This window comes from Salmo salar, chromosome 04, assembly GCF_965601325.2.
Source record: "Salmo salar chromosome 04, fSalSal1, whole genome shotgun sequence".
NCBI classification, from domain to species: domain Eukaryota; kingdom Metazoa; phylum Chordata; class Actinopteri; order Salmoniformes; family Salmonidae; genus Salmo; species Salmo salar.
In genome coordinates this window covers 69,610,591-69,632,090 of record NC_138294.1, presented here as the reverse complement: position 1 = coordinate 69,632,090, position 21,500 = coordinate 69,610,591, and the positions used below count along the sequence as shown (strand labels likewise).

The 21,500-nt window shown below is 43.6% G+C and overlaps 1 protein-coding gene across 8 annotated transcripts in view; it reads left to right on the top strand.

Annotated features, from left to right (window-relative positions):
• LOC106603643 (rho GTPase-activating protein 32) overlaps positions 1–21,500 on the top strand; it is a 248,754-nt gene that overhangs the window by 221,924 nt on the left and 5,330 nt on the right. For 5 of the 8 annotated variants that reach the window (XM_014197558.3, XM_014197556.3, XM_014197557.3 and 2 more), the window contains 9 exons: positions 8,762–8,911; positions 15,492–15,594; positions 17,293–17,437; positions 19,343–19,452; positions 19,785–19,892; positions 20,231–20,376; positions 20,655–20,856; positions 21,110–21,249; positions 21,374–21,448. In XM_014197558.3, coding sequence (XP_014053033.3) covers positions 8,762–8,911; positions 15,492–15,594; positions 17,293–17,437; positions 19,343–19,452; positions 19,785–19,892; positions 20,231–20,376; positions 20,655–20,856; positions 21,110–21,249; positions 21,374–21,448 — 1,179 coding nt within the window. Of the gene's footprint in view, positions 1–2,287; positions 2,659–8,761; positions 8,912–15,491; positions 15,595–17,292; positions 17,438–19,342; positions 19,453–19,784; positions 19,893–20,230; positions 20,377–20,654; positions 20,857–21,109; positions 21,250–21,373; positions 21,449–21,500 lie in introns of those variants that run through there. The other 3 variants (XM_014197559.3, XM_014197555.3, XM_014197562.3) reach the window with 2 other exon arrangements.

The window sequence follows — 21,500 nt, the reverse complement described above, 5'->3', positions numbered from 1 at the left end:
ACTTCAGCCTGAATGCACATACAGTGTGTATAGTTTGATGACTTTGCATTGCAACATACTTTGCAACATAGAGTGGTTGAAAAATGAGTTTTAATGACTCCAATCTAAGTGTATGTAAACTTCCGACTTCAACTGTATATACATACATACATATATACACTGCTCAAAAAAATAAAGGGAACACTTAAACAACACAATGTGACTCCAAGCCAATCACACTTCGGTTCTGCAGGTGGGGACCACAGACCACTTCTCAGTTCCTATGCTTCCTGGCTGATGTTTTGGTCACTTTTGAATGCTGGTGGTGCTTTCACTCTAGTGGTAGCATGAGACGGAGTCTACAACTCACACAAGTGGCTCAGGTAGTGCAGCTCATCCAGGATGGCACATCAATGCAAGCTGTGGCAAGAAGGTTTGCTGTGTCTGTCAGCGTAGTGTCCAGAGCATGGAGGCACTACCAGGAGACAGGCCAGTACATCAGGAGACGTGGAGGAGGCCGTAGGAGGGCAACAACCCAGCAGCAGGACCGCTACCTCTGCCTTTGTGCAAGGAGGAGCAGGAGAAGCACTGCCAGAGCCCTGCAAAATGACCTCCAGCAGGCCACAAATGTGCATGTGTCTGCTCAAACGGTCAGAAACAGACTGCATGAGGGTGGTATGAGGGCCCGGCGTCCACAGGTGGGGGTTGTGCTTACAGCCCAACACCGTGCAGGACGTTTGGCATTTGCCAGAGAACACCAAGATTGGCAAATTCGCCACTGGCGCCCTGTGCTCTTCACAGATGAAAGCAGGTTCACACTGAGCACGTGACAGAGTCTGGAGATGCCGTGGAGAACGTTCTGCTGCCTGCAACATCCTCCAGCATGACCGGTTTGGCGGTGGGTCAGTCATGGTGTGGGGTGGCATTTCTTTGGGGGGCCGCACAGCCCTCCATGTGCTCGCCAGAGGTAGCCTGACTGCCATTAGGTACCGAGATGAGATCCTCAGACCCCTTGTGAGACCATATGCTGGTGTGGTGTGCCCTGGGTTCCTCCTAATGCAAGACAATGCTAGACCTCATGTGGCTGGAGTGTGTCAGCAGTTCCTGCAAGAGGAAGGTATTGATGCTATGGACTGGCCCGCCCGTTCCCCAGACCTGAATCCAATTGAGCACATCTGGGACATCATGTCTCGCTCCATCCACCAACGCCACGTTGCACCACAGACTGTCCAGGAGTTGGCGGATGCTTTAGTCCAGGTTTGGGAGGAGATCCCTCAGGAGACCATCCGCCACCTCATCAGGAGCATGCCCAGGCGTTGTAGGGAGGTCATACAGGCATGTGGAGGCCACACACACTACTGAGCCTCATTTTGACTTGTTTTAAGGACATTACGTCAAAGTTGGACTCGGGCAGTTGTTGTTGCTATCCTGTACCTGTCCTGCAGGTGTGATGTTCGGATGTACCCGATCCTGTACAGGTGTTGTTACACGTGGTCTGCCACTGCAAGGACGATCAGCTGTCCATCCTGTCTCCCTGTAGCGCTGTCTTAGGCGTCTCACAGAACGGACATTGCAATCTATTGCCCTGGACACATCTGCAGTCCTCATGCCTCCTTGCAGCATGCCCAAGGCACGTTCACACAGATGAGCAGGGACCCTGGGCATCTTTCTTTTGGTGTTTTTCAGAGTCAATAGAAAGGCCTCTTTAGTGTCTTACGTTTTCATAACTGTGACCTTAATTGCCTACCGTCTGTAAGCTTGTCTTAACGACCGTTCCACGGGTGCATGTTCATTAATTGTTTATGATGAATTGAACAAGCAGTGTTTAAACCCTTTACAATGAAGATCTGTGAAATTATTTGGATTTTACGAATTATCTTTGAAAAAGGGACATTTCTTTTTTTGCTGAGTTTAGATGCACAAGCATTTCGCTACACTCGCAATAACATCTGCTAACCATGTGTATGTGACAGTCACAGTAAGCACATCATAAGTACTTTTAATAAAAAATAAACAATCATCAGTTTTATAACTGAAAATGTACAATTATTTGTGTAAAACTAACAGTGAAATACAACTGACTCATCCTATGGCTTCAAAACACAAGTCCATATTCTCGTATGGTAGCTCAATGTACCGTTGCGTGGTAAGAAAGAAATAAACACCTCTCAATCAAAACCGTCTAGCCTATAGCACACCCACTCTTTTCCACAAGCCAAAATCGTTCCTTTCGACACACCCACTCCTTTCCACATGCCTGCTACTCTCCTTTCTACACGCCCACTTGCCCATACTCCGGTCGCAGCAACCCTCTTCTCAGTTCAATGGTCTAGTTGGGTTGTAAACTGACACGGGAGGGGGCTGGTTTAACTGAAAGGAAAGAATGCTGTGAAGAAAGTTTGCTTGCGGGGCGATTGAACTCATAGTAGACTCGCTGAGGAGTGAGAGAAGCACACTTATCCTAATCCTATTTTTGACTGCTATTCACTGTCCATGGGTAGCCCTACATTTTGTGATTGTCAAGTGAAGTTTTGTCGGCGGTGTCTTTTGAAATAATTAGTCGTATTAACCAAATTATGAGGAGTTACAGAACGAGCATCTGTAAGGAATTGCCTACAGTTTACCTTGGATCCCCTATTTAAAGTCCTGTAATAAAGTGAGAATCCCACTGAAACGCAGGTAAGAATGTATTACGGTATGGGATTTAATTTGTAGCCTAGTATAGTGTGTACTTCAGTTGTATCTGGGGGGTTAGAACTGTCTTTGCCCCTAAATTCCGTTTATTTGTCACTTATTCACTGTTTTCTCACCTAAATTCTGAAATTATGTTGTCAATCGATGAAAGTTTGAGCCGTTTTGTTGATCTTCTCTGAAATTATTTTTGTTATTAGATTTACGTGATGTGGGCAATCATGTCATTTAGTCTAGTAGCACAGTTGTTGAAACTCAAATCAGCCCTAACATTCCTTTGACAATTACTCTAAAATCATTATTTCCCTCCCACTGAGTTTAATTAGGTACCAGCCATTGCCCATCTATGTCTCAGGTTGAACCTGCTTTACCTGCTCATTCCTTCAATGACTGCCATTTGTGAGGGTCTGTTAATATTCAACAGCAGTTAGGTTTAAGTGTCCTATAGGCAGACCTATTTATGTTAAGACTCTTTCTGAATGTCCTTATGCTCACAAGAACAGTGTTGCGTTTTCTTTACACCCTTGATGTCTCCTGTGAGTCGTGGCAATTACATCATATAATGACATGCATTAAATTGATTCATAGCTTTGAGATACCACATTGATCCTTTAGAGGTCTATTGGGCTTTGTAGTTTGCATGTCATCAACCTTATCTTGACAAAGGCTGAGATGGATGTCTTATAAAGCGTTTTCATGTGGACTCCCTGAAAATAAGACGTCAGAATGAGCTCACTCTGGTCCCCCAAGACAAATATTGCTCTATTTGTTAGTTGTCTTAAAGGACCATTTTCATAGTTGTCCTGTGAGACCACACACTTTTGGCTGATGTCATCCCTCTCTCAGCCAGAACTCTCTGTTACTCCAATGGGGTATTCAGCTTGGAACAATCAGCCATTCTGGCCTGGCTGTGACATGCTCCAGCGCTCTCATACACAAACAGAGGTCACTGTCTCCCAGGACCACATTTAATGGGCAGATGCAATTCTACTGTTTGCTTTGGACACATTGCTCCCACTGGCAATTAAAGCTTTTTTGGGGGCCACAGCTTGCGTATAATTGGATAGGTCCATATTATACTGTTACTGTTGTCATCTCTCAATGGTGTCATTTCTAAATATTCTATAGCAGTTTTCCCCATGGAATACCATAGGACCTGCCTTGGTGAAGAATGTAAACATTGGCTCATGGCAGAACAATGCTCCCCCCTCTATAAAAGTGCTTGATGCAGTTGTAAACGGGGGGATGGGGGGTAATTGAGCAGGTAAGTGGAGCGGTCAAGCCTGTTGAACATGAGCAGGTTGCAAAAAGGCTCTGCTAAATAGAGCATGAAGTTGACATAATAGTTGGATTCCTCGACATCCCTCTCAAGTACTATTGTTGGACTGATGTTGCAAGTAGATAAGATATCAATCGACAGACTTGATATCCGTTGTACTGTACTTGGAAATGCAGGGTTTAGTGTCATGGCATCAGCATAACTTGTCATTGTTATCTCAGCAACAATCTCAATACAGTACAGCAAAAGGTAGATGCATAACGTTATCAAATCATTTCAGAGAAGTTTCAAACAATGCACCTCACAAACTAATTTCTACATTGTGGTTTTGCACCTACGGTTGGCCTGCACGCATCCCTTGAAACGACCCAGCCTAATGGAATGGGATATGGCAGTTGATACTTGGGCCAGCATCCGAGAGGGAGTGTGATGTTTGCTGTGATGTCAGTAACGGTTACTTTGCCACACATCCGGTCCCTGAGCGCACTGGGGCCTCCCTCGCCTGTCACACGTGCGCTCCGGCAATCTCAACAGTTTTGATAGCTCGCAGTCCAAGCTATGGCTCCACTTCTTCTCACTCGCTGTCTCTCTCGCACTCTGTTGTCTCGATCTCTGACTTTTTTGCCCTTTGTCAGTCTTTCTCCCTCTCCACGTTAGTTCAGCAGCGGTCAGGCGTGGAGAGATGGGAATTTATCCTGCCCCAGAAATATATATATTTTTATTCAGATGCTTATATTTCCTGCTGATATCCTGATCCAAATGTTTCCATGGATAATCTTTGGAATGGGCCATAAATGTAGGGGAAGGGGAAGCAAAAATGTTGTTAAGAAAGCTGCTTTATTACAAATACACTACCGTTCAAAGGTTTGGGGTCACTTAGAAAAGTCCTTGTTTTTGAAAGAAAAGCATCTTTTTTGTCCATTAAAATAACATCAAATTGATCAGAAATACAGTGTAGACATTGTTAATGTTGTCAATTACAATTGAAGCTGGAAACAGCTGATTTTTAATGGAATATCTACATAGGCGTACAGAGGCCCATTATCAGCAACCATCACTCCTGTGTTCCAATGGCATGTTGTGTTAGCTAATCCAAGTTTATAATTTTAAAAGGCTAATTGATCACAAGAAAATCATTTTGCAATTATGTTAGCACAGCTGAAAACTGGTGTTTTGATTAAAGAAGCAATAAAACTGGCCTTTAGTCTAGTTGAGTATCTGGAGCATCATCATTTGTGGGTCTAATTACAGGCTCAAATTGGCTAGAAGCAAAGAACTTCTGAAACTCGTCAGTCTATTCTTGTTTTGAGAAATGATCGATGTTGACTGAGAGGATAGCTATGCAGTGCAATGTGGAATGTTATTGTTAGCTTCCTCTACAGTGGCACTTAACTGTGAAAGTTGTAAAGATAAAGAACAGACAGTAGCTGCTTTGTGTTGATGTCCCGCGTGTTTGCTTGCCTCCGTCTGCATTATGTTGGCATAATTTCATACTGCTCCTTACACCACCTTAAAAGTCCTAATTAATGACGTTTGCCTTTCAAAATGTCGTAAAAGTATTTTCTAACTGTATGAGCATAGTGAAATATCATTACGGTCAGCCACACCAGTTTTATCACAATAATTCTCCCCATAACTGTCAAAATTCCACATAAATTTTCCCTTCTGGCATCCAAGAGTTCCACATGCAAATCTCAGGATGAGGCTGCTGGCTCTTATTTGACTTGCTGTGGACCGCGGAGACTTCCACTGTGTCCAACCACCCGAGGAGCAGCTCTCTGCCCCGCTGATTATGATTCAGCCATTTTATAGGTTTTCAAATGCATACCATGATATAAGAAGGTTTCAGCAACCGCTGGGAAAGTTTTACATCACCCTGATCCGCTAACCCGACTGCTGGTCTTCAGCTTGCTCACTACAGTGCCTTCAGGAAGTATTCACACCCCTTTACTTTTTCAAAATGTTGTTGTTACAAAGTGAGATTAAAATGGATTTCATTGTAATTTTTTTGTCAACGATCTATACAAAATACTATAATGTTAAAGTGGAAGAAATATATATGAAAAATAAAACACTAATATATCTTGATTAGATATGTATTCAACCCCCTGAGTCAATATATGTTAGAATCACCTTTGGTGTGATTACAGCTGTCTTTATGGGTACGTCTCTAAGAACTTTGCACATCTGGATTGTACAATATTAGCACTTATTATTTTTTTTAATTATTTTTTTCCCTAGATTTTCAAGCCGATTTAACAAAAAAAAATTAACTAAGCCACTCAGAAACATTCAATATCGTCTTGATGAGCAACTCTAGTGTAGATTTGGCCTTGTGTTTCAGGTTACTGTCCTGCTGAAAGGTGAACTTGTCTCCCAGTGTATGTTGGAAAGCAGACAACCAGATTTTCCCCTAGGATTTTGCCTGTGCTTTGCTCTATTCTGTTTATTTTTTATCATAAACTCCCTAGTCCTTGCTGATGACAAGCATACCCAGTACATAATGCAGCCACCACCATGCTTGAAAATATGAATGGTACTCAGTGATGTGTTTGTTATGTTGAATTTTCCCCAAATATAACGCTTTGTATTCAGGACATAAAGTTAATTATTTTGCCACATTTTTTGGCAGTTTTACTTTAGTGCCTTATTGCAAACAGGATGCATGTTTTTGAATATTTTTTATTATTTTCAGACTTCCTTCTTTCACTCAGTCAATTAGGTTAGTATTGTGGAGCAATTACAATGTTGTTGATCCTTCCTCAGTTTTCTCCTATCACTGCCATTAAACTCTAACTGTTTTAAAATCACCATTGGCCTCATGGTGAAATCCCTGAGCTCTTTCCTTCCTCTCCGCAACTGAGTTATCAAGGATGCCTGTATCTTTGTGGTGACTTGGTGTATTGATACAACATCCGAAGTGTAATTAATAACTTCTCCATGCACAAAGGATTATACAATGTCTGCTTTATTAAAACATTTTTTTACCCATCTTCCAATAGGTGCCCATTGCGAGGCATTGGAAAACCTCCCTGGTCTTTGCGGTTGAGTCTGTGTTTGATATTCACGGCTGGAATGAGGGACCTTACAGATAATTGTATGTGTGGGGTACAGAGATGAGGTTGTCATTAAAAAAATCATGTTAAACACTATTTTTAACTCCTGAACCTATTTAGTCTTGCCATATCAAAGGGGTTGAATACTTACTGACTTAAGATATTTCAGCTTTACATGTTTTATTAATTAGAAGAAGAAAAAAAACTCTATGGGTGTGAATACCTTCTGAAGGCACAGCATAAAATCAGAGTTCCAGCAGTGCTTTACCCAACCCTGTGAGATAGTTTACCATATGTTTTCCATCTTGGAGGCTTTCGCCAAAGATAGCTTAAACAATGACCTCGTCATTGACCCACAATCAGTTTGATGTTCCGAAGAGCGTCTCTGGAATTGCCCCTTCACTGTCAGCGGAGTTGACATTGAGCAGAGAAGTCTTCAGACAACTCTGGAAAGTCTTTCTTGCATTGCAGGCTTGCACTCCCATCAGCTTCTGTTGATGTGGGTTCCTAAATAACAGTGACAGCTGGTGTAAGCTGATACAATTGCTCCGTCAGCCCCTACATGATATGCAAAGCCCTTTTGATGCCTCAATGGTTGATAACAAAGCTGCCTCAGCAGTTTGGTGGGATTCAGCACTAAGGAATTTTTATCTTTCTCATAGGGGAAATTCTGTCTCCAATCAGCTGAGAATTTAGCAATACAGAAAGTATGGTTCATGATTTAGAAGCGGTGTGCTTCTCGTACTCAATATAAACACAAATTAAAGTACTTTCAGTATTTATCTGTGGTGAAGAGAGTGGAGTCACTCAGAAAAGTTGTCCCTGGCATAGGGTTACATATTTTGTTTGTAGTCTGTAGAGCAGGGCTGCCAAATTCCAGTCCTGGAGGGCTGAAACACTTCTGGTTTTAATCCTCCCCCTCTAAACAGGGACTGATTCAGACCTGGGACACCAGGTGACTGCAGTTAACTACCAGGTAGAAACAAAAAAAGAAATGTTTTGCCCTCCAGGACTGAAATTGGGCAGCCCTGCTGTAGAGGGAAAGTTGATTCCCCTGCAACGTGTCAGACGATGCAGCCGGCTTATTTCTGCTCCGTTGGAGAATGTGTCTCCACTTTTTCAGGGGAAATTTGACTCTGGGATCTACAGTTTGCAGTGGAGAATTTGTGAACAAAAGTTTGCAGGCATGCCAACTCCATTGTTCTCTCTGAAAGCTGAGTTTTTTTTCTCACAATTTTCCAAATGGAGAAAACAACTGGGCCCATACTTTGAAAGGCTTAGACTTTTTTCTAGACCCATTGTCTTTAATGAGGGGTTTTGGTTTAAGTCTTTCATATTGAGGTGGTGATTCTGGTGGAGGATGTTTTCAGTTGCCTTGGAATTTAAATTGAGGAGTGAAGCTGGGGTCATACAGTCTCAAGAAATCTTCCCATGGTGTAATAAATGGCTGACATTAGAAGAATAAAAATAAAAATAAAATTATTAACTGGGACTGGCTAATTCACACACACCTCTGGTCTGTTATATGTTTCCATTGAACCTTGGATCATAAATGCAGCATAACCTTGGATTAAAAATAATCAATAATCTAACGAAAGCAAGGTCTTGCAGCTCACTTTACTGGTATGTTTGCGTCACTTTGCCAGCTCACCATTTTAAATGCGTTATTTCACGTTAGATGGACGGTCAACACCAGCTGAACATGTGAGTGTGTATTAAACATATTGTGTGTATGTGTGTCTCTCTTTCCTGGCAGTGTCTAAGAAGCACGGGAAGCTGATCACGTTCCTGCGCACCTTCATGAAGTCCAGGCCCACCAAGCAGAAGCTGAAGCAGCGGGGCATCCTCCGGGAGAGGGTGTTTGGCTGTGACCTTGGGGAGCACCTCCTCAACTCGGGCCACGATGGTGAGACACTCCCTTTCTTTCTCTCTCACAAACACACAGGTACAATCAATCTTTGACACATAAATGCAGAAGTTCTTCAGCTTTGACCTCAACTGTGGTATTGAAGGCTTGAAACGCACACATTAAAATACTGAGAGGTGTTCTCAGGATTAATGGTCGCCCTTCTTTGTGCATGATGGTCACTCACACTATGGTACAAGGGTTCGACTAGTCGCCACCTAACAGTGGCTGTATAGCAGGGCTTGGCTCAACTCCGGTAGAGGCTAGAGCAGGGTTGGGCTGTTGTTGACTCACCCCCTACAGCTTTACGGTCCAAGCATGCAGAATGAACCCGACCACCCTCTGCGCCCTGGGAGGGTTGCTACGGCGACCGTGGCAACTTAGAGGGTGCAAAGGTCAGGTCAGCAGCGTGGTTACAGGGAGATTTTTCCTCTCCACTGATCTGGAGCAAGAGGGATCGGGCAACACATGCTTTGTTTGCCCCCAAATCCATCCTGAGCTGTCTGTTCTGTCTGCCTGCACTACTACCACCCAAACAACCTCCTCTCCCCCCATTCCCCTCCCTCTTCTACTCTGTTCAAATGGCTCCCACCACAGTGCTGTAAAGCTGCATTACAGTGGCACATTTTGTGCACAAATTTGTTTACATCCCTGTTAGTGAGTATTTCTCCTTTGCCAAGATAATCCATCGACTTGGCAGGTGTGGCATATCAAGAAGCTGATTAAACAGCATGATCATCACTCAAGTGAACATTGTGCTGGGGACAATAAAAGGCCACTAAAAAGTGCAGTTTTGTCACAAGTTTTAAGGGAGCGTGTAATTGGCATGCTGGCTGCAGGAATGTCTACCAGAGCTGTAGTTTTAGAGAATTTGGCAGGACATCCAGGACACCTGAAACCCCACCTCTTTAAGGAATACCTGGGATAGGATATAGTAATCCTTTTAACCCCCCCCCCCCCCCCCCCCCCAAAAAAAAAAAATTTATATATAGATGTACTATTGTAAAGTGGTTGTTCCACTGGATATCATAAGGTGAATGCACCATTTTGTAAGTCGCTCTGGATAAGAGCGTCTGCTAAATGTAAACCAACCGGCCTCACAACTGCAGACCACGTGTATGGCTTTGTGTGGGCGAGCGGTTTGCTGATGTCAACGTTGTGAACAGAGTGCCGCATTGTGGCAGTGGGGGTTAAGGTATGGGCAGGCATAAGCTACAGACAACGAACACAATTGCATTTTATCGATGGCAATTTGAATGCACAGATATACCGTGACGAGATCCTGAGGCCCATTTTCCTGCCATTCACCCGCCGCCATCACCTTATGATCCAGCATGATAATGCACAGCCCCATGTAGGGCTGGGCGATATATCAAATACATTTTTATTAATTTGAATGTTTTTTTTTTGCGCAATATTCCAAATCCCTGTATATCAAGGTTTTGTTATTTTTGGTTTTTATCTGCTTATTATTATTATATTGTATTTTTGGTCTTGTCTCTTTCGCTCCTCTGTGCTGTGTTGTGCGCCTTCCCATTTACACCCGTGATCTGTATATACTGAAGAGATGCAGGTTTCCGCCCTAACAGTGGGAGTCGTCCCAAAGGCGGGAAGTCGAGCATCAAGTTTTGGTCCAAAGTAAGCCCATAGAAACGCATTGGCCTTATTTTGGACAGATTTTTGCAAGATTGAAATGACCTCTCCCAGCCTCACGCCTACAAAGTTCAGAGATCACATCTTCCTCCCTGACAAGAAGTTTCAACTAGCTATTTGCATTTGAGGTTTGGTCCAACAGAATGGGTCATATGGACACCAAAACACATTGAGACATTTATTTTATTGTAATAGAGAAGGTGTTAACTTTTCTAGCGATACACTTTTTCATGTCTCAACTCCTTAAATTGTGTGCAGAGCAGACACTACTAAAACAGGAGTATCAATGAAGATTGATTCTGGAAAATGTATGCTCAGTTTGTTGCGTGCGGCATTGTGGTATTATGTACCGCTAGCAGCATTTTGTGTTTTATAAATGTGCAATAAGCATAAAGCACAATTATATAAGGAATTGGCAACTCATTCTCATTCTGAGAAGTAAGGTACGCCACTTGATTTCAACACCTGAACAAAGTGTACAGGCTAACATGCTTTTCAAACAGTTGCAGACAGAAGGGTGTGACAATTCAACTGTTCAACCTTGTTATCTAGCAAATAGACCCAAGTTGGCTAAACTTGAAATATAAAGATTAGCTGGCTACTCACTATCATGTGGGCTTGAGAGATTGTTGATGAGACCTGTGTTAATTTTCTATAGCCTAATGCCTGCTATAAGAAGTTAGTCATTATTATTGAATGTGCATTATGCATGGTTCTAGTTAAATTTGTAACAAAAAAGGCATTTTCATAGCCAGATCACTGATTATTGCAACAAAAATTGCAGGTTAAACTATTTTGATAAAATAACTACATTGATAGTCGATAATATGGTTGTGGAAGGCTTATATTTAACTTTGGTATAACTTCACAAGCCCTGAATTCATTAGGTTATTGCTGACTGTTTGAAGTGCAGTGTATTTGACCTTTAATTGTACATCGATGCTTATTTAGAGAATTTTCTTTTAGATATATTTCGTGAATAGCCAATAAGTTAGGAAAAATGTAGATATGATTTTTAAGACATGTCGCCCAGCCCTAGACCCATGTCGCAAGGATCTGTACACAATTCTTGGAAGCTGAAAATGTCCCAGTTCTTCCATGGCTTGCATACTCACCAGACATGTCACCCATTGAGCATGTTTGGGATGCTCTGGATTGTTGTGTACGGCAGCGTGTTCCAGTTCCCGCCATTATCCAACCACTTCGGACAGCCATTGAAGAGGAGTGGAACAACATTCCACAGCCCACAATCAACAGCCTGATCAACTCTATGCGAAGGAGATGTGTCGTGCTGCATGAGGCAAATGGTGGTCACACCAGATAAAGACTGGTTTTGTGACACACAACCCCTACCGTTTTAACGTATCTGTGACCAACAGATGCGCATCTGTATTCCCAGTCATGTGAAATCCATAGGTTTAGGGGCCAAATGAATTTATTTAAATTGACTGATTTCCTTGTTTGAAATTCTTGTATGTTGTGTTTATATTTTTGTTCAGTATAGGAAACGTAAAGATTGTAATTGAGGCTTTGTTAGGCTAGCCTCATGCTGTGTGTGTGTGTGTGTGTGTGTGTGTGTGTGTGTGTGTGTGTGTGTGTGTGTGTGTGTGTGTGCATATATATATGTGTATGTATATATATGTATGTGTATAATATATATATATATATATATACTGCTCAAAAAAATAAAGGGAACACTAAAATAACACATCCTAGATATGAATGAATGAAATAATCTTGTTAAATACTTTTTTCTTTACATAGTTGAATGTGCTGACAACAAAATCACGCAAAAATAATCCAATTTATCAACCAATTTATCAACCCATGGAGGTCTGGATTTGGAGTCACACTCAAAATTAAAGTAGAAAACCACACTACAGGCTGATCCAACTTTGATGTAATGTCCTTAAAACAAGTCAAAATGAGGCTCAGTAGTGTGTGTGGCCTCCACGTGCCTGTATGACCTCCCTACAACGCCTGGGCATGCTCCTGATGAGGTGGCGGATGGTCTCCTGAGGGATCTCCTCCCAGACCTGGACTAAAGCATCCGCCAACTCCTGGACAGTCTGTGGTGCAACGTGGCGTTGGTGGATGGAGCGAGACATGATGTCCCAGATGTGCTCAATTGGATTCAGGTCTGGGGAACGGGCGGGCCAGTCCATAGCATCAATGCCTTCCTCTTGCAGGAACTGCTGACACACTCCAGCCACATGAGGTCTAGCATTGTCTTGCATTAGGAGGAACCCAGGGCCAACCGCACCAGCATATTGTCTCACAAGGGGTCTGAGGATCTCATCTCGGTACCTAATGGCAGTCAGGCTACCTCTGGCGAGCACATGGGGGGCTGTGCGGCCCCCCAAAGAAATGCCACCCCACACCATGACTGACCCACCACCAAACCGGTCATGCTGGAGGATGTTGCAGGCAGCAGAACGTTCTCCACGGCGTCTCCAGACTGTCACGTCTGTCACATGTGCTCAGTGTGAACCTGCTTTCATCTGTGAAGAGCACAGGGCGCCAGTGGCGAATTTGCCAATCTTGGTGTTCTCTGGCAAATGCCAAACGTCCTGCACGGTGTTGGGCTGTAAGCACAACCCCCACCTGTGGACGTCGGGCCCTCATACCACCCTCATGCAGTCTGTTTCTGACCGTTTGAGCAGACACATGCACATTTGTGGCCTGCTGGAGGTCATTTTGCAGAGCTCTGGCAGTGCTCCTCCTTGCACAAAGGCGGAGGTAGCGGTCCTGCTGCTGGGTTGTTGCCCTCCTACGGCCTCCTCCACGTCTCCTGATGTACTGGCCTGTCTCCTGGTAGCGCCTCCATGGTCTGGACACTACGCTGATAGACACAGCAAACCTTCTTGCCACAGCTCGCATTGATGTGCCTTCCTGGATGAGCTGCACTACCTGAGCCACTTGTGTGGGTTGTAGACTCCGTCTCATGCTACCACTAGAGTGAAAGCACCGCCAGCATTCAAAAGTGACTAAACATCAGCCAGGAAGCATAGGAACTGAGAAGTGGTCTGTGGTCCCCACCTGCAGAACCACTCCTTTATTGGGGGTGTCTTGCTAATTGCCTATAATTTTCACCTGTTGTCTATTCCATTTGCACAACAGCATGTGCAATTTATTGTCAATCAGTGTTGCTTCCTAAGTGGACAGTTTGATTTCACAGAAGTGTGATTGACTTGGAGTTACATTGTGCTGTTTAAGTGTTCCCTTTATTTTTTTGAGCAGTATGTGTGTATATATATATATATATATGTATATATATATATAGATGTGTGTGTGTGTGTATGTATGTATATATATATATATGTGTGTGTGTGTGTATATATATGTGTGTATATATGTGTGTATATGTGTGTGTGTGTGTGTATATATATATGTATGTGTGTGTGTGTATGTATTATATATATATATATGTGTGTGTGTGTGTGTGTGTGTGTGTGTGTGTGTGTGTAGGTGTATATATATGTATGTGTGTGTGTGTGTGTGTGTATATATATACACACACACACACACATCTATATATATATATATATATATATATATATATATATATATATATATATATGTGTGTGTGTGTGTGTGTATGTATATATATATACATGTGCGTATGTATGTGTATATATATATATGTGTATGTATGTATGTATGTATATATGAGAGCAAGAGACCATATTCAGCTTGTATTTGAATGGCAGTGGTTTTAGATGCCACTCTGTCTTTGTGAATAAAGAGTCCTTCACCGTTGGAATCCTGTTGTCAAATCACATGCCTTGAGTTGTGATCATTATATGTGCACGTGCCGTGTTTGTGTGTGTACACATCTGTCATGTGAGAAGGGAGATGAGACTTACTTTCTCAGACTCTAACGGAGTACTCTTATGACAGACAGCCAGTCAGTGCCTTCTGAACGGAGATAAATGTCAAATGACAAACTGAGCACAGCACCGCTCCCCAACAGTAACGTGAAAGGGGATGACACCAGGAATAGATAACTTGACATCACTGCACAGCTCCGGAAATGATGGATGTCCTAACTTTATGGGTCAGCCTCAGTCACTGTCTGTATGAGCAGCACAGCTTTGATACCATGCTAGCAAATGTCTTGTTTGGACGTCCCATAAATGCAGGCCTGGACAAATGTTCTTATATTGTTTTGTTATAGAACTAAGATATCATCAGCAAGCTTCGTCCTCGTGTAGATCTGTATGTGCTTAAGGTAACTACCTCAATCATTGGTGGAACAGCTGCTTTCAAGAGGGTATCACTCTCTGTCAATGTGCAAATGATTTGTGTCAGGTGGGGGTGGCGAGGGAGCCCCCATGTACACACAGATGCATACTCACACACACAGTACAAAGAGACTCACGTACACATTTAGATTTTGATTGACAAACAAACTACCAAATACACATACACACACTAGTGCACACTGACTGTGCTTTCTTCATGCCGTGTGTACTAAAGCCCCAGCCAATGCTCTGGATTCTGTCCAGGCTGACAGGCCTTGGTCTCGGACACTCAAAGCTTTGCCAACTTCAACTTTCAAATATTTAATTCCTTCACATTGCCTTTTGAAAAGGAATGCATTTGATCTTATTTGCATTGTATTCTCAGTACCTGTGATCAACTTGAAGAGATGCTTCACGAGATGTTGCGTTTGATCAACAGAAGTTTGTGTTTATCAGAGAACATCAAATATTGTCTCAATCCAAAACCCCTCGTAGCTGGTGTTCCCTTGAGGAAGAATATATGCATTCTCTTTAGAAAGGAAACATCTATACATTATTAAAGGGTGCACATATATTGCAGTGTTTTCCGGTGCACATCTATTGATTGAAGTAGAGATGCCCTTTAAAGGTGTCTTTCTCTCCCTCTCTCTCACTCTCTGACATTGTGGTGTTTGCTGCTACAGTTCCCCAGGTACTCAAGAGCTGCACCGAGTTCATTGAGAAGCATGGCGTGGTGGACGGCATGTACCGCCTCTCTGGAATCGCCTCCAACATCCAGAAACTACGGTTAGACACACACACACACACACACACACACACACACACACACACACACACACACACACACACACACAGTCAAACACACAAACACAAATTTGGCACTATCTGTTAAACATGGGTCTGCCTCATAGGGCATTCATAGAAGTGATCTCAAGTGTACACCCGCCATCAACTTCTGAGAATTTGTTTAGCCCTCGGTGTTGAGAGAAAACAAAGCGTTTTAACATCATGGACCTTGACTACCAGGTGCCATTGTACTCAATCAATATCAGTTCATGTTCAATGAATACAACTCTCGTCACATGAAGTAAGGGGTGGAACCCAACTCCCAAAGATAATCCACGTATGCCATACATCACATAAAAATTCCATCAAAGATTACTGGCACTGTAAACAAAAAAATCCCATTATCTTTTCCTTCGCATGCGATATGTGGATTTACCTCTGTGTAGGCACTGTGGGCATCCCTCGACAACAATGTGTGTGGGTGCATGCGTGTGGAAATCCCTCGTCAACCTATTGACTGGCCATAACTTGTAGAAAAAGATGAGCCCAAACTGTTCTTTTCCCATCACATTTTTGCACTGTTTGTTTTGTCCTCTGTAACAGTCCAAGTAACTGACATTTTCACTCCGCCAACCGAGAACCCCGATGTCAGCTCACCCTGTAACAATTACATTTTGAACAGTGAAGAGGATGGAATGTTTGGCGTCTCGAAGCCAACCCTGAAATATATATATTTTTTGTATTTATGGGGCTTTGTCTTTTTTCCCCCTCCTTTAATAAGTTTAACCCTTACCCGGCAATAAGTATTTACATGGTTTAGCTCAGGATTGAGATTTAAGAACCACCTCAAAATCAACATTTCCAATTGTTAAAGATGCACTATACAGAAATTGCTCCGCCATTTCCTGGTTTCCACAAAAACTGTTGCGTTAAATAGGAAATGTGCCCATCTGGTCTTGGCACGTGCCAACAGCTCGCAGATGTAGGCTAGTCTACATGAGGTTATTATGGATAAGAGCGAGAATATTTGTCAAATAGCAGTCAAGCATCGATTATCATGTCACCAGAATAAGACCCTCAATATTTGTTGAAAAGGAGCAACAAGCTCATTACTGTGCACTTTCACCACCCTGAAGTTCATCATAACTCATTTACATTAACATTTTAGTCATTTAGCAGATGCTCTTATCCAGAGCGACTTACAGTAGTGAATGCATACATTTCATAATATTTTTTATTTTTTCCTGTGCTGGCCCCCCGTGGGAATCGAACCCACAACCCTGGCGTTGCAAACACCATGCTGTACCAACTGAGCTACATGGAAGGCTGTAGCCTAGTAAACTGCATGGTTTCCCGAGTCGTAGTGGGAGGACCACACACCATAATCATCGTGTTTACTTCGATATTGTGGTTATTAAATAGATATTTCCGCATAAATGCGTTTCCACTTCCATTTCTCACATTATTTATTTTACTGACACAAAAAGATCCCACCATGTCGAATGAACAAATTATCTGTCGGCATTTATAAAATTGTACCGAAACTACCGGTTTCCACCACAGCTGTCCTGATTTATTTATTTATTTTTTAAGTCATGACTTCACATGCTTAAAACTGTGGATGAAAATGTGGTTTATGTATGTCTCTCTCAATTCTCTTTCCCTCTCTCTCTCTCTTTCGCTCCCTCCCTCCACTAGGCATGAGTTTGACTCAGAGCAGATCCCCGACCTGACTAAAGACGTGTACATCCAGGACATCCACTGTGTAGGCTCCCTGTGCAAGCTCTACTTTCGTGAGCTGCCCAACCCCCTGCTCACCTATCAGCTCTACGAGAAATTCTCTGTAAGCACCTTCTCTTGGCACAGCGTAGGCAGCCTCCCTGAGTGTCCTTCTCCACCCAAAATAAACAAATCCCGCTTTCTCACACTAACATGTTGATAGATGGTATTTATTAGGTTTCGCACAGTCCAGAGCTGGAGTAGAATTTCCATGTCCAAAATGTACTGAACAAAAATATAAACGCAACAATTCCTAAGTTACAGTTCATATAGGGAAATCAGTCAATTAAAATAATTCATTACGCCCTAATCTATGGATTTCACATGACTGGGAATACAGATCCTTGCGACATGGGGCAGTGCATTATCATGCTGACACGAGGTGATGGCGGTGGATGAATGGCACGACAATGGGCCTCAGGATCTCGTCACATTTAAATTGCCATAGTTAAAATTCAATTGTGTTCGTTGTCCGTAGCTAATGTCTGCCCATACCTTAACCCCACTTTCATCATGGGGCACTTTGTTCACAACGTTGACATCAGCAAACCGCTTGCCCACACTACACCATACACATGGTCTGCGGATGTGAGGCCAGTTGGACGTACCGCCAAATCTCTAAACTGGCATTGTAGGCGGCTTATGGTAATGAAATTACCATTAAATTATCTGGTGGACCTTCCTGCAGTCAGCATGCCAATTGCACGCTCCTTCAACACTTGAGACATCTGAGGCCTCCCGAGTGGCAAAGCGCTCTAAGGCACTGCCTCGCAGGGCTCGAGGCGTCACTACAGACCCGGGTTCGTTCCCGGGCTGTGTCACAACCGGCCGTGATCGGGAGTCCCATAGGGCGGCACACAATTGGCCCAGCATCGTCCGGGTTAGGGGAGGGTTTGGCTGGGGGGCTTTACTTGGCACACCGCACTCTTGCGACTCCTTGTGGCGGGCCAGGTGCCTGCAGGTTGACCTCGGTCGTCAGTTGACGGTGTTTCCTCTGACACATTGGTGCGGCTGGTGTTAAGAAGCGCTTTTTGGCGGGTCATGTTTTGGAGAACGCATGTCTCGACCTTCGCCTCCTGAGCCCGTTAGGGAGTTGCAGTGATGAGACAAGATTTGGGAGAAAATGGGGGTAAAATACAAAAAAACTTGTATTTCTGTGGCATTGTGTTGTGACAAAACTGCGCATTTTAGAGTGGCCTTTTATTGTCTCCAGCACAAGATGCACCTGTGTAACAATCATGCTGTTTAATCAGCATCTTGCTATGCCACACCTGTCAGTCAGGTGGATGGATTATCTTGGCGAAGGAGAAATGCTCACTAACAGGGATGTAAACACATTTTTGAGAAATAAGCATTTTGTGGATATGGGACATTTTATTTCAGCTCATGAAACATGGAACCAACACTTTACATGTTGCGTTTATATTTCTTTTCAGTGTACATTTTTCTATCTCTGTGGGGGGTATGTTCAAGACTCTTTCCAGGTTCAAGTGTCACTCATCTAAGGGGTAATAAGTACTGTATTTATGAGGATGGGCTAATCTAATACATTCCCCCTTAATCAAAATATCAAGGTTGTCGTAGCCCCTCGGTGATCTCATTCTCAATTCACCAAACACTACACTTTTGGAGGAACCCCACTCCAAAACCTAAGCACATGGCATCCACTTTAAACTAGTATTACAAATAAGACAAACCACACTTTCTCCGACTTGAAATAAAAACCCGCACCAAACAAAATAGTCTGGGTGTAAATGTTTGCTGGTTGCTATGGAAGAGCGGGGAACGAAAGGGTGGAGGAGGGAGTGTAGGCAGCATTATGCCCCTTTGGCTCAGCCAAGCTTTGTGCATGTGCTCCTCTCTGCATCCACCCTTGGCCGACTAACTTGGTGGAGGTGTCAAGCAGTAAGCACTTCAGAACGCAGAGGCACTGACCCGTACCACTCTCCTCCCTCCATCCTCCCCTCAGTCTTCCTCATTCCTCTCCACTCCACAGGAGGCCGTCTCCGCAGCTACAGATGAGGAGCGGCTCATCAAAATACATGATGTCATCCAGCAGCTGCCGCCGCCGCATTACAGGTTAGAGCAGAGCCAGGCTGCCCCCTGCAGGAACTCACAGGATGCAACACACACAGTATATTTTCTGCATCAGAAGGGTGTCATAATATACAATATGTGTGTTATAAAAACATAGTGGATGGTTATTGTATTACACTCATACAGCTCTAGAATGGTATGATTATACAATTAGGTCAAAAGTTCATAGAAGTAGTTATAGAACACCTCACCTGGTTCAGATATACACTGCCTGCTTTTATAACAGTAGCACAATACTACTTAAGCTAATGAGACTCTATGAAGTAGAACTAGTGTAAATGAATTGTGTGTTTCATCCACCATCCTGTTCACAGGACTTTGGAGTTCCTCATGAGGCACCTGTCCCATCTGGCCACCTTCAGCTACGTTACCAACATGCATAGCAAGAACCTGGCCATCGTCTGGGCCCCCAACCTACTGAGGTCAGACAACTTTGTTACTATCTTGTTAAATGTCATGTTATTGATAGATTGAGTACATGAAGTTGCTCTAAGTCAGGTATCGCGAAACTGGGGGGTACGCAATGCCGTCGGGGGTACGCCAAATAAAAATGTGGTTCACATTTAAAATGTTAGTTTTTTTATCAACATTAATATTTTCCAACGGGCTATACATTTGGGTGAGGTTTTTTTCTCGCCTAAGTAGCCTCGTTTTTTTCTGCCTTTTTGTTGAAGCATGAGTCTTTGTTGAAAACCATTTGAATTTGGTTGACTTTCCCCATGGCTGATCCCCCGTGTTGTTTCCCTACCGGTCTCCCCAGGTCCAAGCAGATAGAGTCAGCCTGCTTCAGCGGCACGGCAGCCTTCATGGAGGTCCGCATCCAGTCGGTGGTGGTGGAGTTCATACTGAACCACGTAGACGTCCTCTTCAACCCCAAGCTCAGCTCGCTCATACGGGAGGGAGCAGGTACACATGCTAACCTGTTGGGAGGTCATCTATGCTCATCTATGTGCTATGGTGCTAACGGAATCTGGAGGATTCTTATATGCCAGTGGCGATTCTTTGTCATATAATTTGTCATGCACAAGGAAATTGTGTGCAAGCAGAATCTACCTTACCCAAGTCTTCCCTGGCTCAAAGTTTCCTTTCATTCAGAAAAAGTAGCTTACTCAGAACAATCACATTTATGCAAGTCATTTGTCTCTTCCACAACATAGTGTACATTATGATAATTTCTCCCCTAGGACACAACTCGTTGTCGCGGCCCAAGTCCCTGCTGGTGTCATCCCCCTCTACCAAGCTGCTGACCCTGGAGGAGGCCCAGGCCCGGACCCAGGCCCAGATTAACTCCCCCGTCACAGCCGACAGCAAGTACATTGAGGTGGGGGAGGGCCCTGCAGCCCTGCAGGGAAAGTTCCACACCGTCATCGAGTTCCCTACTGAGAGGTATGAACGTCCTGAGGCCCTGGTATCTTTCTGACAGACGATGTTTGTCTATGAGGTATAAAGCATGGAAATGGAGGAAGCATAAATGACACGCTACTTAAATGGAAATGTCGTACCATCAAACCATGAACGCATAGTTATATTGTTTCATAAATATAAATGAGTCGTGTTCTTTAGGCACAGATTACAAAAGAACACAGGACTACTTGTTGTCCCAAATCACTTTTTCCTTCTCTCCATTCACCCCCTACAGAAAGAGGCCCCCAATCAAGTCCAAGAAGTCTCCGGTGGGCAGCTGGCGCTCCTTCTTCAACCTGGGCAAGTCCTCGTCCATGTCCAAGCGCAAGCTGCACCGCAACCCCAGCGAACCCAACGAACTCAAGGCCATGGCAGGTTAGATTCCCTTTCCTTTTTCCACCCAAACGCTACCCATCACTCTCTCTGACCCTTCTCACAAATATATATATATTTGATTGTCCTAATGTATGTAAACTAATGCCAGTCTGGCGTGTTTCAGAAGGCAGAGGGGACACTGGGACGCTCCGATCAGCCAAAAGTGAGGAGTCACTCACCTCACTACACAACGTTGAAGGTAATGGTCCATGGGACTTCTGACTTTGCTCCTCTCGGCTGAGTGAGCCTAT